Source organism: Garra rufa, chromosome 23 (assembly GCF_049309525.1).
Source record: "Garra rufa chromosome 23, GarRuf1.0, whole genome shotgun sequence".
Taxonomy (NCBI): Eukaryota; Metazoa; Chordata; class Actinopteri; order Cypriniformes; family Cyprinidae; genus Garra; species Garra rufa.
The window spans coordinates 13,993,744-14,009,254 of record NC_133383.1 but is presented as its reverse complement, the minus strand read 5'-3'; the positions used below and the strand labels follow the sequence as shown (position 1 = coordinate 14,009,254).

The 15,511-nt window shown below is 37.5% G+C and overlaps 1 protein-coding gene across 1 annotated transcript in view; it reads right to left on the bottom strand.

Annotated features, from left to right (window-relative positions):
- The window catches only part of dclk1a (doublecortin-like kinase 1a), a 72,565-nt gene that overhangs the window by 40,710 nt on the left and 16,344 nt on the right, over nt 1-15,511 (bottom strand). The window contains exon 4 of the mRNA XM_073829234.1: nt 3,902-4,001. Coding sequence (XP_073685335.1) covers nt 3,902-4,001 — 100 coding nt within the window. The remainder of the gene's footprint in view (nt 1-3,901; nt 4,002-15,511) is intronic.

The following is a 15,511-nucleotide window of genomic DNA, read 5'->3' as shown; positions in this document are numbered from 1 at the left end:
TATTAGATACTTGGTGGGGTCCAAAGGTCTGACGGACAAAGGAATATACTTCTATGTGGCAGTTGAAAAATGAATGCATATCAAACTGATTAATATAGATTTATTTTACGATGCTTTTATTGCCTTTTTGGATCTTTTAAGTTTTGGTTACCTTAACTTTCAATGGAGGGACAGAAACCTCTCTGGATTCATTAAAAATATCGAACTTTGTTTTTCAAGGAATAAAAAGTCTTATGGGTCTGGAACGACAAATGCAAGGTCTTGAATGACATGGGGAAAAAAATCAATAAATCAATAGCTGATTGCTTAATTTTCATTATTCCAACCATTTTACCACTGTACATCACACCACAAAATGACTGTCTAGTTTGATTCCATCCCAAATCCTCTTTTAAAGTCCTCTAAAACTCAAACTCTGCCCGAAGATAATCCTTGGACTAAAGCACTAAAAATAGTCAGCTTGTTGAAGCGCATTTATGCAAGTGTGATCAAAAAAATGGCATCGCTACAAGTGAGGAAAAGGCCTTAACCCTAAATAGAGATCAGAGACTGAAGATTAAATTAGATTCTCTGCAGACAAAGTGTTGCTCAGTTTCTTGCATGCTTCGTGTTTATCTATCCTTTTTTGCTTTTGCTGCAATAACCCTGTGTACATAATGCATTGAAAGAGCAATAAGACTTTGGCACCAGGTATGACAGTAAATGTCACAGTCTATTAAGGCAGGATTTCTTGAAGGGCAGGACGCCACTCCACTCTCTATCTCCACAGAGTTACATATAGAGAAAAAGTTCCTGCACTTAACTCTCCTGAACTAACAAATCCATTTCTTTTATAATACACAGTCTAGTTTTAAAAACAAGCTCTCACACAATTGTTAATAACAGGCTTACATAATCTTCATCGACAATGATTTCATAACTGAGAGTGAGTATTATGAATCAAATAAAAATTAACATGGGATATCACTGCCAGTGTGCTGTTATGGGCTACCATTCTGCTCATATTAAATATGCGTTCTCCAGGGAAATCATTGTCGTCAAAGGCTGCCATTTTGGCTCCATCCATCTCGCCATCGGCATGCTTCATATGCTCCTCTCGGCTCTGATCAGAACTCATTAGAGTGGCACGTGTTCCTCTACTAGTGCCTGTGTAATTAAACCTCTACTCATGATTGACTGCACTCGCTCTAATTCGATGTGATAAATCATCCGACATTCATTAAATTTGTTCTGTACAGTGCAGCTGTAACTCGGTTACAGCCATTGGTAACAACTCAAAATAATTACCAGTTTATCTGTCAGATAGACAGACAGACCAAAAAATAGATCGAGAGAGACAGACCGAACGATAGAGAAAGTGACAGACAGATAGACAGAAAGAGAGAGACAGACAGATAGACAGATTAACAGACAGACAGACTATAGATATGACAGACAGACAGACAGACAGACTAACAGATAGATAGAAAGATAGAGTGAGACAGATAGATATAGATTAACAGACAGAAAGACTATAGATATGACAGACAGACAGATAGACAGTTAGACATATATGATCAGACAGACAGACGGACGGACGGACGGATGGATAGAAAGACAGATAGATAGACAGACACAAACAGATGGACAGACAGACAGAAAGATAGACAGGGATAGACGGACAGACAGACACAAACAGACAGACAGACGGACAGATGGACAGATGGACAGACAGACATAGATGGCTAGACGGACGGACTGACGGATAGATGGATGGATAGAAGGACAGACAGGGACAGACAGCCTCGGGATGTCCCGATACAACGTTTTAACTTCCGATACGATACCGATATTGCAGCCTTCAGTACTAACCGATACCGATACAAATCCGATACAATAATTAGCACAAATCATGAATACTTTTACCTATTTCGTTGTGTAGAATGTATGAACGGCTAGATCAAACTGAGAACAAAAGTCAGCAACAGTAAGTATGGAAAAAAACGAGCAATTTATTAACTATTGGTTGCATAAATGTGAACCTTTTACATAAGAATATATAAAAAAGAATTAAAGAATAAATATTAAGACCCTGAAAAATATCTTAATTGAATAAACAAAAATATATATTTTTTAAAGTGCAAACTACTAATTAAAGGTCACTTGAGTTATTTATTTTTTACCGTCAGCAAATGGTAGGAACAGCTGAGAGCAGGAACATAAGAAAAAAAATATTGTTAATTGACCAACTGCTAAAGGTTGAGTGTCCAAAGTTTCAATTTCACACACACTGCCCGAAAGAATGAGATCGGTGCATTTACTATCCACAAATAGCGGACAGTTTTCTGAGCTCCAGATGTCAGTGGTGAAGCTAACAGCTTTATCCAGATGCATAGCAATACACTCTTTAACTTCTTTATGCATCTGGGGTATGGTTTTGTCGACAATGTAGTGGCGGCTGGGCATAATGTAGCAAGGCTCGAGGTGTTCATTAAGCGTTTAAACCCAATATTACTCACCACCGACAGTGGCTGGTCATCGAGCACAATAAACTGGCATATCTTTTCTGTTAAGGTTAATGCCTTTTTGCTATCTCTTGGGAATTTGTCACGCTTTGCGAGGGTTTCAGGCAGCATTGGTTGCTTGAAGTTGCCAGAGGATTGTTTCTTTAACTCAGTGTCTTACGAAAGTCCTCATGCAGAGTTTTGTGATGCTGCTTCAAATGCGTGATGAGGTTGGACGTATTAAACTTTCCCGGTTGTGTTCCACCACGGGAAACTTGTGCATGACAAGTGTTGCACTGAGCCACACTGTCTTTTTCGGACTTTAATGAAAAATACTGCCACACGGCCGACATCGCTCTTTTTCTTTGCTACTTCGCTAGCAAGCAGTGTTGTGATCACGTGGGCTTTGCACGCTGGCTCTGGACGCTGCTGGATAGAACAGCTGTAACGGAGTTTAGAGTGGAACGGACTGCTTATATCAGAGATTTTTAATGCAGTCCAATATAATCCAATAGAGGTTTTTTGGGCTGATATCGGACCTATTTCCGATATCAATATCGGATCGGGACATCCCTAAGACAGACACAGACGGACGGACGGACGGACGGACGGACGGACACACACACACACACACACACACACACACACACACACAGACAGACAGAAAGATAGACAGGGACAGACGGACGGACAGATAGATGGATGGATAGAAAGACAGACAGACAGACAGACAGACAGATAGACAGATAGATAGACAGATAGATAGATAGATAGATAGATAGATAGATAGATAGATAGATAGATAGATAGATAGATAGATAGATAGATAGATAGATAGATAGATAATGTTTAGGGATTGACATTCTGACAATAGAGAGAAGTCTCTTTTATTAAAGAGCTCTTCCGTATACACTTCAGAAAACTGGGGCGCCTGCTCTTCACTGAACTCACATCAGCACAGAGGAGGAGCCAAACGGTGAACAGCCTTTGTCTCTCCACATCATTAATGAAAGGAAACTAGACACAGATACAGATTCTCATTTCCTGACAACAACACAACAGGAACAACATGGAGGAGAGAGATGAGGAGAGGCGAGAAGAGAAGAAGTGGTCTATCCATCTAGGACAAGTGGAGAAGGCAGAAACCCATTAGAGAAGTGGCCGGTGTAGGCGTTAAGGGGGAATGAGCCTTTATTTTATATTCCACATTTGTGGGATGAAACTTTAATGGACTCATTCATAAGCTTCTTATGAACTCATTTGTAACAGGATGTTATTCATTCAAGATGGGACAAAGAGAACATTTCTGGGTAGGTGGAAGATGCCATCCACATGGACCCTTCTGCTGATGAGATCATGACAAGTAGTGTTTTTTCACTCAAATAAATACAAAAGGCAACTAGTGAAAGGCTCTTTACCACTCTCATCCAACATGAAGTCATCCTGGTAACGGAACTTCTCTGGGCCGCATGCGATGAAGATGTCCTCCTCTCCAAAGAAATCTTGTAGGCACATGACCTGCGATGAAAAGAGAGAAAGTCATTAGCAACATTAAATCCATTAGAGCATCTGAATGTCTCTATAATGGCTTCAGGATGGAAAACCTAATGATTAAAGAGTCCAAACTACGCATCCACCCTCTCATCTTCAAAAAAAAAAATACCCAATGAGATAGTTTAATAGTGATCGCCACCCAGAAGGCTTTGAAAGGCTTTACTGAGCCCATCTCTAATGTATTTTTAAGATGAGCAACCACCAGCCATGTTACTGTTGATTGCCCCTAATCAAGAAGAAGTTAGATCTATCCGCCAAGCATCATTTCCCATCAGCCCTGTGGCCATCTTTGGGGACACTGCGACGAGAACCTTTTTCCAGCTTGATTATTTCAAACAATGAATCAAGGGGACAATAAGTAAACAAATGCATATATAATCAGCCTTGAGCACAGCACAAAACACACACAGGGGCTACAGAAGACCTTTTCAGAGAAGAAAAAGAACAAAGTATGACAAAGTATGATTTCTAGCCCCCTAAAGCATGATTACAGAGAATGCATGATTTTTCATTAGCCAGACATTTTTTTTGTAACGAAGAGAGAGGGTACGGAAACTTGATTTTAGTTTGTTGATTTGATTTTATTCATAGGGGTTGAAAACTGACACTGAGATTGCATTTTTCTTTGCTTTTCCATTCCAGTTGGTATTATAAAATTATTTAAATGGAAATAAATAATAACTTGATAAATGTAAATATGAGAAAACAATATTTGCATTTAGTAAAGTGTTCTCAAAGGTTTTAAGCATGTTTCTAAGCAGTTGCCAATGCGTTTTTTTGTAACTAGTCACTTGCTAAAGTGTTGTGAGTGCTTCAGCACGTCGCTAGGCAGTTGCTAAGTTGTTCTGAGTGTTTTAATACATTGTTAGGCAGTTGCTAAGGTTGTTAGGCAGTTTAAGCATATTGCTAAGCAGTTGCTGTGTCCTGAGGGCTTTAGCTCATTTCTAGGCAGTTGTTGAAGTGTTCTGAATAGTTAAAGCATGTTGCTAAGGTGTTCTGAATTGTTTAAGCATGTTGCTAGGAAGTCACTGTGTTCGGAGAGCGTTAGCACATTGTTAGGCAGTTGCTAAAGTGGTCTGAATAGTTAAAGCATGTTGCTAGGGAGTTACTAAGGTGTACTGAGTGTTTTAACATGATGTTTGGCAGTTGCTAAGGTGTTTGGAATGGTTTATACAAGTTGCTAGGAAGTTGCTAAGGTGTTCTGAGTGTTTTATGCATTGTTAAACAGTTGCTAAAGGGTTCTGCATTTTAAGAAAATTTGTAGGCTGTTACTAAAGTGTTCTTTAAGCTTTAGCCCACTGCTAGGCCATTGCTAAGATGTTCTGAATAGCTTAAGCATGTTGCTAGGCAGTTTTTAAGGTGTTCTGAATGGGTTACCAAATGTTTTAAGGCAGTTGCTGTCTTCTGAGTGCTTTAGCACATTGCTTGGCAGTTGCTGAAAGGTTTTGAATAGTTAAAGCAAGTTTCGAGGAAGTTGCTAAAAGGTAGTTGAGTAGTTAAAGCATGTTTCTAGGCAATTGCTAAGGTGTTCTGGGTGTTTTAACACACCACTAGGCAGGTGTTCTGAATGGTTCGAGCATGTTGCTAGGCAATTTCTGTGTTCTGAACACTTTGGCACATTGCTAGGCAGTTGCTAAAGTGTTCTGAATAGTTAAAGCATGCTTCTAGGGAGTTGCCAAGGTGTTTTAACACGTTGTTAGGTAGTTGCTAAGATGTTTTGAACAGTTTAAGCACATTGCTAGACAGTTTCTAAGATGTTCTGAATGATTTAAGCACATTGCTAGACAGTTTCTAAGGAGTTCTGAATTAAGCACGTTGCTAGGCAGTTGCTGTGTTCTGAGTGTTTTAGCACATTGTTGGGCAGCTAACATGTTCTGTAAGGGTTAAAGCATGTTTCTAGGCCATTGCTAAGATGTTATGTGTGTTTTAGCACATTGCTAGGCAGGTGCTAAAGTTAAAGCATGTTGCCAAGGAGTTGCTAAGGTTTTACTGTTGCTAGAGGCTACAGTTGTTAAAGGATTCTGCATTTTTAGAAAATTTCTATGCAGTTGCTAAGATGTGCCGAATAGGTTAAGCACATCACTAGGTAGTTGCTAAAGCATTCTGAACATTTTTAGCACACTGATAGGAAGTTGCTAAAGTGTTCTGACTGTTTTAACACATCACTAGACAGTTGCTAAGGTATTTTGATCTGTTTAAGCAGGTTGATAGGGAGTTACTAAGGTGTTCTAAATGGTTTAAGCACATTGCTAGGCAGTTACTAAAGTCTTATGAATAGTTGAATGTTTTAGCATGTTGCTAGAGAGTTGCTAAGGTCTTTTGAATAGTTTAAGCACATCTAGGCAATTTCTAAGTTGCTCTGAATGATTTAAGCACGTTGCTAGGCAGTTTCTGTGTTCTGAGTATTTTAGCACATTGTTGGGCAGCTAACATGTTCTGTAAGGGTTAAAGCATGTTTCTAGGCCATTGCTAAGATGTTCTGAGTGTTTTAGCACATTGTTGGGCAGCTAACATGTTCTGTAAGGGTTAAAGCATGTTTCTAGGCCATTGCTAAGATGTTATGTGTGTTTTAGCACATTGCTAGGCAGGTGCTAAAGTTAAAGCATGTTGCCAAGGAGTTGCTAAGGTTTTACTGTTGCTAGAGGCTACAGTTGTTAAAGGATTCTGCATTTTTAGAAAATTTCTATGCAGTTGCTAAGATGTGCCGAATAGGTTAAGCACATCACTAGGTAGTTGCTAAAGCATTCTGAACATTTTTAGCACACTGATAGGAAGTTGCTAAAGTGTTCTGACTGTTTTAACACATCACTAGACAGTTGCTAAGGTATTTTGATCTGTTTAAGCAGGTTGATAGGGAGTTACTAAGGTGTTCTAAATGGTTTAAGCACATTGCTAGGCAGTTACTAAAGTCTTATGAATAGTTGAATGTTTTAGCATGTCGCTAGAGAGTTGCTAAGGTCTTTTGAATAGTTTAAGCACATCTAGGCAATTTCTAAGTTGCTCTGAATGATTTAAGCACGTTGCTAGGCAGTTTCTGTGTTCTGAGTATTTTAGCACATTGTTAGGCAGTTGCTAACATGTTCTGTAAAGGCTAAAGCATGTTTCTAGGCAGTTGCTAAGGTGTTCTGGGTATTGTAGCATGTTGTTAGGTAGATGCTAAGGTGTTCTAAACGTTTTAGCCCATTGCTAGGGAGTTGCTAAAGTGTTCTGGTGGTCACTAGGGCATTGCTAGGTGGTTGCAAGGATGTTCTGGCTGTTTGAACATCAACAAAGTCCACATACAATATAAGATGATCCCTAGATAGGGCTCAGATCCCACTTTCAATGTTAAGCCTACAGGAAGTTTTCACAAATTGTAAGTCTGAATTCTTACAATGGTAATGGCATAAATTCATGATATTTTCAGGCACAAACAACATTAGCTAACTGGTATGGCACAGTTTACAGCATGTTCTGTACTAAGTAAGGAGGAAAAGAAGAAGGGGAAGATAAAAGGGTCTGTTTTGAGAACTAGTTGCATCCAAAACAGCAGGCGCTCTGGCCTTAAGGATGAGAATATTTCTGATGTTTCTCACCAAGCGGCGATTAAAAAACATCAGAAAAGCAGTTCCACATAAGGGCACGGTGCAGAAAAGACCACTGGGATGAAGGGGATGCACTAAAAGAAGCGAGACAATCAGAAAGTAGCAAAGTGTCAAACTTAGACTGACGGAGAAAAGTAGCTTTGATGTCGCAGAGAAATGTAAAAACAAGTTTGCTTATGCAAGACTGTGATCAGAAGATCTCTGCCTCTCTAAGTGGAACAGAAAAACGTGATCAAGCTGGCACAATAAATTGCAGAGCTATCCAAAGATGAAATGCTTATATCATGGATAATTTCTGAACAGCAGCTTTGGTGGAGATGAGAACGATGCAAGGCAAAGCGCTGATTATGCCACTTGCATATTAGTTTAACGTTCAATGAATATCAGGAAATACAAGGACAGCACATTAGATTAAATCTTTTTAGTTGAATTTTCCATTTAGCACGCTAAATATCTTTAAAGATTTAAAGCCCAAAATCTGACCTCTTTCTATTTCCCTGAAAGAATAGAGTAAATGATAAAAATTTGTATTTTATTATAGCTTAACTATGCACAGATACCACAGAGGTGACTAGATAGTAAGTTCCCGTTTTGCAATGCTACAATTGCGCCATCTAGAGGAAAATATGTGGCAGTGCATGATTGATTTGGCTTCTCTCTTCTGTTGATTTGGTTCATTTGTAGAGCAATTAAAATCATTAAATGTTTATTATTCACTACAAACATGTGAGGGTTAGAATCATATCCATATCAATTTCCTTTCACTGATAAGACCATATTAATAGAATTAATAGAATATTTACCTAAATGACGGGCAATGATTTATGAAACCACTAGGTGTCGCTGTTTACATGCACTAAGCCTATACAAGAATAAACTGGTAATAGATAGCTAGATGTAGGTATAGGTATAGATATAGGCATAGAGTTTAAAATAAAGAAATTCCATGCTACAAAATAAATATTTCAGATTTAAGTGCAAGTCCAAGTCTCTTATTAAATAAGCAAGTTCTATTCATGTAAAGTTTCTATGTTCTTTGGAACATAAACGCAAAAATGCTGATCTAATATAATTTGCAACAAATTGCAGACTTAGACCCCAGCATATAAATCAAACTAAATTGAGTTTTGCAATACTTCATTTTGCATCTTTTCAAATGCGAACACACAAAGAAATGCATTTTGGCAGGCAAATATTTTGAAGCCTGGAGGGCTAAAATGTCTCCTGATACAAATGAACTGTCTTATTGTATTTTGTTTAAACAAATGAAATCTTTCTTCAAGGCAGTGTTTCGCTGCAGTACAGATGCTCCATCTTGTTCTCACCCACAGCTCTGCTAATTCAGCAAGAAATGGAAAAAAAACTGTGATATGCTATTTTTATCACTCTCAGAGAAGTTTCATGGAGGAACAGAACTCTGAACAAAATGTTTGAAACTACTTGAGAATGTGAGCAGAAAGTGAGGCCAGTGGGGTTATATATAGCTGCACAGGTACACTATGCCGTCATCAGAAAAAGAGGACAACACGTAGGACAAAAAAAAAAACTTTTCTTTAACCCTAAATAAGGGTGATATGAAATCAGCATTTCAGCATTATATTATTTTTGTATGAGAAAGTAGGGAATCTGATCCCAGACCAGACATATTTGCTTTAACATGCATGATATGAGCCTAGGACATTGTACTACATCTCATGGTCTGAGCAGATGTGTGTCAAAACACACTCTTATGTGCATAATGACCCAGAAGAAATGCAGAAAACCTCTTAACAGGGTTAAAATTGTGCCCCTCTGTTCTCAGGGAGGATGAGAACAGCATTTGTCCTGGTTCAGGAGGAAAGTGTTGCATAAACAACAAGTTGGGTTTCTGACAGCTGGTATGAACCAGAGGAACTGCGCAAACTCTGCATCCCTGTCTCTCTATTTGTCTTTGATCTCAGACTTTATAGTGTCCCAGTTTATCCAGAATGACTGGACTAAAAGAGAGACATACTTTAAATATGTTATATATACATTTTATATATGTTTTGTTTTGTTTTGTTTTGTTTTGCTTTGCTATGTACAATGCTTTGGCAATATGTACCTGTGTCATGCCAATAAAGCAATATGAATTGAAAAAAAAAAGTGAACTGAATTGACATATTGAACTATTACTTACTATAGCCCATTTCTGCTACTGAATAAAAAATTAAAAAGGTAGTCGTGACTTTTTTTTCTTTACAGTTCTGTTTTTTTATTTTCTTACAATCTTTACATCTTGCAATTCTGACTTTTTTCACAGAATTGCATTATACAAACATTTCTCATATGCTCTCATTTCTGACTTTTTTATGGAATTGTGAGATATAAACTCACAATTCTTAGAAATAAACTCAATTCTAAAATAAAAAATCAAATCAAAATTGCAATATAAACTCACAATTCTGACTTCTTTTTTCTCATCAAAATTGGACTTAGTCAGAATTGTAACTTTACATCTCAATAAAAGAAAAAGTCAGAATTGCATGAAAAAGTCATGAAGTGTGAAATATAAACTCACAATTGCAAGAAAAAAGTCAGAATTGCAAGAGTTTGTATCTCGCAATTCTGACTTTATTTCCTCCAATTATGAGTTGTTATCATGAAATTCTGACTATATTACTCATAAATCTGACTATTTCTCGCAATTGTGAGTTTATATCACGCAATTTTGAGGAAAAAGTCTGCGACTTTAAATCTTGCAATTCTGACTTTATTTTTCGCAACTGTGAGTTTATATCACACAATTCTGACTTTATTACTCGCAATTGTAACTTTACAACATGCAATTCTGAGAAAAAAGGTCTAAATTGTGACTTTATATCTTGCAATTCTGATTTTATTTCTTGCAAATTCAAGTTTATATTACGCAATTCTGACTTTATTATTCGCAATTGTAAGTTACATCATGCAATTCTGAGAAAAAAGTCTGAATTCTGACTATATCTTGCAATTCTGACTTTATTTCTCACAACTGCGAGTTTATATCACACAATTCTGACTTTATTACTCACAATTGTACGTTTTTAATCACAATTCTGAGAAAAAAAGTCAAAACTATGAGATAAAAAGTCACAATAACCTTTTTTCTATTTTTCATTCAGTTGCAGAAACTGGCTTCCATTTTATAGTTATTACTACTACTACTACAACAATAAAGAAAAAAAATAAAGAAAAAAGACCCCCAGAAATTACTACATTTACTACTGCCAAAAGTTATTTTATACAATACCTAAATGGGCATTTCAAAAAGGTAAGTCATTTTATATGCCATAACTAAATTTAAAACTATTAAAAATGTTCTTTGTTAATTGAAATAAAGATTATAAATATTTATTTTTTAAAAACTGGAAAAAAAACTGAAGTAAAATTAGAACTAAAAATACATAAAAAATGTATTTAAATAAAAGCTCATTCAAAATACTAATGAATACTATAATAGTATAAATAACACTAATTAATAAAACAAACAACACTGGTCCAGAACCGTTTTTGGTCATGTTGACCTTAAAAAACTATTAATTGACTCAACAGTAAAACATATTTTTGATTTTAAAACTTAAATGCAGAAATGTTTGTAAGAGACTGAAATATGTAAATGTTTGTGAGACCAGCCATTGGTTGGACAAACCGGAAGCCCCGCCCCACACTCATGGCATTGGTTAAGCCAGTGTTGCAGTGTCAGGCTAATCAAACAAACAGAGCCAGGGTTTTTACTTTTCAGGGAACCTACATATAGATTACAGATAGTTAGATCTGCATATTAAACCGGGAGAAGCAGAAAGTATCAAACATGAAAACTTCAAACACTGCAGCATTTGACAGACAGTCAGAGTAAGTGGCGCTGTCCGTGGTGCTGATAGTCTAGCACTGCAACTGAGACATTTTACCCATCGCCAATGAGAAGACACCCACAAGATGTTTATACCATGTGTTTGTGGGCAAGAGACAAAAACAAGCCATGCTTGAAGTTCTCTACAATGTGAAAAATGCCTCAAAAGACCAAAACAAAGGCAAAACCGCCTTATTCCTTTGTCAAAGCACTCATTCAGGGTTAAACTGCAAGTCTTGAGTAACCCGGCTGGTGGGTAATCCAGTTAGTATCAGGTGATGGGACCCAGAATAGCTGTCCCAGTCAAGAGGGCAAAGACAAATACGTTGCCATGACAAAGGTGAGGAGGTCCTGATCCGCATCAATGCCAGCTCATGCTTTCACACTCATCCTCGGCCCACCAACCTACACATGCGTGTGTGTGTAAAACAGTAGGGAGTCTGTAGGGGTAGAAATGTAGAACATCACACCACAAGCTCATCCTACACCCATATGCGCGTGTTCATGTGGGTGTATGTGTGTGTAGATGTGCATAGAGGGAGTGAGGGAAGAAAATAAGGCCTAACAAAATGAGGCGGTATGACAGCATTATGTTCGTGGGAGGCTCATGTCTCATCAAAACAGAAGAAGCCCATCAGACAACAGATTGAATTATTGCCCACCTTCATCTGAGCGTTCCTCAAGCCTCCGCACAAAGTGTTCAAAATAACTGCTGTCTTTAGCTTGTTTTGCATTCGGTTGAGATGAAGCACAAAATGAACTTTGACGGCCTGACATTTCATGACGTCAAATTTAAATCTGATGACATAGTGGGGTACATTAAAGTTTGAACAATATCTTTTAGGTTTAAGAATTTCTGTTGATGTTATAGGCAGAAAGTTGCACTTTTTCACATAATGAAAATATTTTGTGACTTTTAATACTCCAAAAAGGACAAAATAGTATCAAAAGCACCATTAAACTTGTCCATATGATTTGTGAATTATAGAGTGTTTTCATGATGTGTCGTCAATCAGCCATATTGGTGGCACTGAACGTAAACAATGCCAATGAACTGAACGAAACTTGCATATTTTGCTGTTAAAACAAATCAAGGATGAGAGTGCAAAAACTGTCTGAGGAACAAAAGGAGTTTGTGGCTGGCCATGCTGAACCAGAATTTCCAGGGCAAGAATCTTGACAACATTATTGTTTGTTCTTATCATTTCCAGTCAGGTAAGTGAAATATTAGGTTAATGTCTTAATTAATACTGCTTGTACGTACATTTACCACCTATGAAGTTTAGTTTGTCCAAATATTGGACCCTTCCTGTTTACTAAATTCTTCTCTATATGATTTAACAGCTTCCACATGTTTATTTCCATTGTGTAGACAGCATAAATTAGCAGAACATGGTATTCAGTAATACATTAACCGTGCAAACCATGCTGTTGTTTACATCACAGTAACGCCAAGTTACTACGTCATGTTAAACTGCTTTAAATGATTTTTTTTTTCCCACATCAATCCACCTTCTACACACCACAATGGCAAAGCAATAAACAAGTTTTTAACATCTTTGCAAATTTATTAAAAATAAAAAACTTATATGATTCCATTGCATAAGTTTTCTTACCCTTATCTGAGACAGTTGAAATTTAACTCAGGAGCATTCATATTGCTTGTAGATGTTACTACACTTTGATGTGGGAAGTTCAATTGAATGGGTACGATTAGGAACGGCACACACGTCTTAATAAAAGGTCTATCAGCTGAAAATGCATATCAGAGCAAAAACCAAGCCCTAAGGTAAAAAAAAAAAAAAAAAAAAAAACGTCTGTCAAGATCAGAAACAGGATTACATCAAGCCACACATCTGGGGAGGAGTTCAAAAAAACTTTTGCTGCATTGAAGATTTACAGAAGCATGTTACCCTTAATGAAAGAAATTTGAAACAACCAGGACTCTTCCTAGAGCAGGGCTCCTGGCCAAACTGAGCAGCTGTTCTCCATCAGTTTTGGTTTGACTGGTGACCAAGAACCTGATGGCCACTCTAGTTGAGCTCCATAATCATATATGCAGATAGGATAAACCTACAGAAGGACAAACATCACTGCAACACTCCACCAATCTGGGCTTTATGGCAGTGTGGCAAGATCAATCCTCTCCTCACCCTAACACATGAAAACACACTTGGAATTAGGACCCTGGTTTTCTGGTCTGATGAACCTAAATTCCAAGCATAATGTATGGAGGAAATCAGGCCCTGCCCATCACCTGCAGAGTACCATCCCAAAAGTAAAGTGTGCTGATAACAGCCTCATGCTGTGGGGCTGTTTTTGAGCAGCAGGGACTGAGGGACTCATCAGAGTAGAAGAAAGCTCAGTGCACCAAAATATTGAGATAGCCTTGATCAAAACCCAGTCCAGACCATTCATAATGAAGGTTCACAATGACTCGAAGCACACAGCAAGAGTGTCTTATAGACAACTCTGTGAATGTCCTTGAGGGGTCCAGCCAGAGTCTGGACTTAAACCCAATCAAACATTTCTGGAGAATTTCCTGAAAATGTGTGTCTACCCCCATCCAACCTGACAGAGTTTGGGAAGTGAAGAGGTGAGGAGAAGAATGGCAGATAATTGCCAAATGGTGATGTACAAAGCTTGTCTCATCAAGACTTAAGGCTGTAAAGGTGCTTCAGATAATTATGGAGTTAAGGGTATGAATACTTATGCAATATACTTATTTCAGTTTTTTTTTATTAATTTAAAAGTTGCGACAATTCTGTTTTTGCTTTGTCATAATGGTGTATGGAGTGTAGGTTGATGTGTAAATTTTTTTTAAAGCAGTTTAACATAAGGCAGCAACATAAAATGTGAAAAGTATGAATACTTTTACAAGGCACTGTAGCTGCATAGACATCTTTTAAGGTACTTCTATGATACTTTTTGGTCATTTTGAAGAAAGAGCAGCCTAAACAATTCACCTAATATCAACTTTATGCTTTCGAGAACAATAAAAAATCATGTGTCTTTAGATTTAGTAAATAATGACAGAATTTTCATGCACTGTTTCTTTAACAACACCAGGAGCCAAGGGAGTCCTAATAATGTCACTGTCTGCTATAATGTGGAGCTTCTTCAGATGAATTAGCTGCCATCTTGATCTCCTAAATCAGGCCTGCTAAATGCCGAGCAGACTACAAGAGCAATTACATAAGATCTCAATTACATAAGACATATTCTATGCCAGAAGTGGGTGGAGATTAGGAATCATTTTATTATTACAGAACTGCGGCAAGCGATAAAAATCACGTCCCTCGAGAAAAGACTGCAGGAAAAGACAAAGCTTCAGATGATCAGACTGTTCTCTCCATTTCGCTTGCTCTCTCTTTGAAGATAGTCTCAACAGATACGGTCTCATTAGAGAGTTCAGTGTGGTTGTTATTATTACAGCACACATTAAAAGATAAGAGGATGATGATTAATTAATTATGAGTGTTTCTGAAAGAGATCATTTTCAAAGTCATCTAAGAACATTCACACTTATGCAATGTGCAACACTTAAGGAAAATGAAAAGAGAAACAAAAGTAAAAAAGATAAAACACAAATAGCAGAAAAAACTGAAACATACAAACTGAAAACAAAACAGGCATCTAGAGCAGAGTTATGTTTATAAGTAAAGTAGGGGTGCTTTAGTTAACAAGACAGATATAAATGCCCCTAATGTCTTGGCTTTCATTGTGTGTGGTTTTGGCAGCAGACACGCATTAAAATGATTTGCATGAAAGGCTCATTTGCTGTGCACACACACACAGCGCCCAAACACAAGCTGTCGAAACAAAAGTTCACATAAAACACACACTCGTTCATACACACACACACCTGGTAGGAGTGACTCAGCAAAAGCAGCAGACTAACTCAAATCTGATCTCCAGATACCTGCTGTCTGACACACTACAGCGTACTCAGAATAAATGAGGATGGATGAGCTAAAATACAACAACTGGTGCAGGAACAACTGCACTTTTTGAGGGGAATTCACTGCTGTTTATTTTCA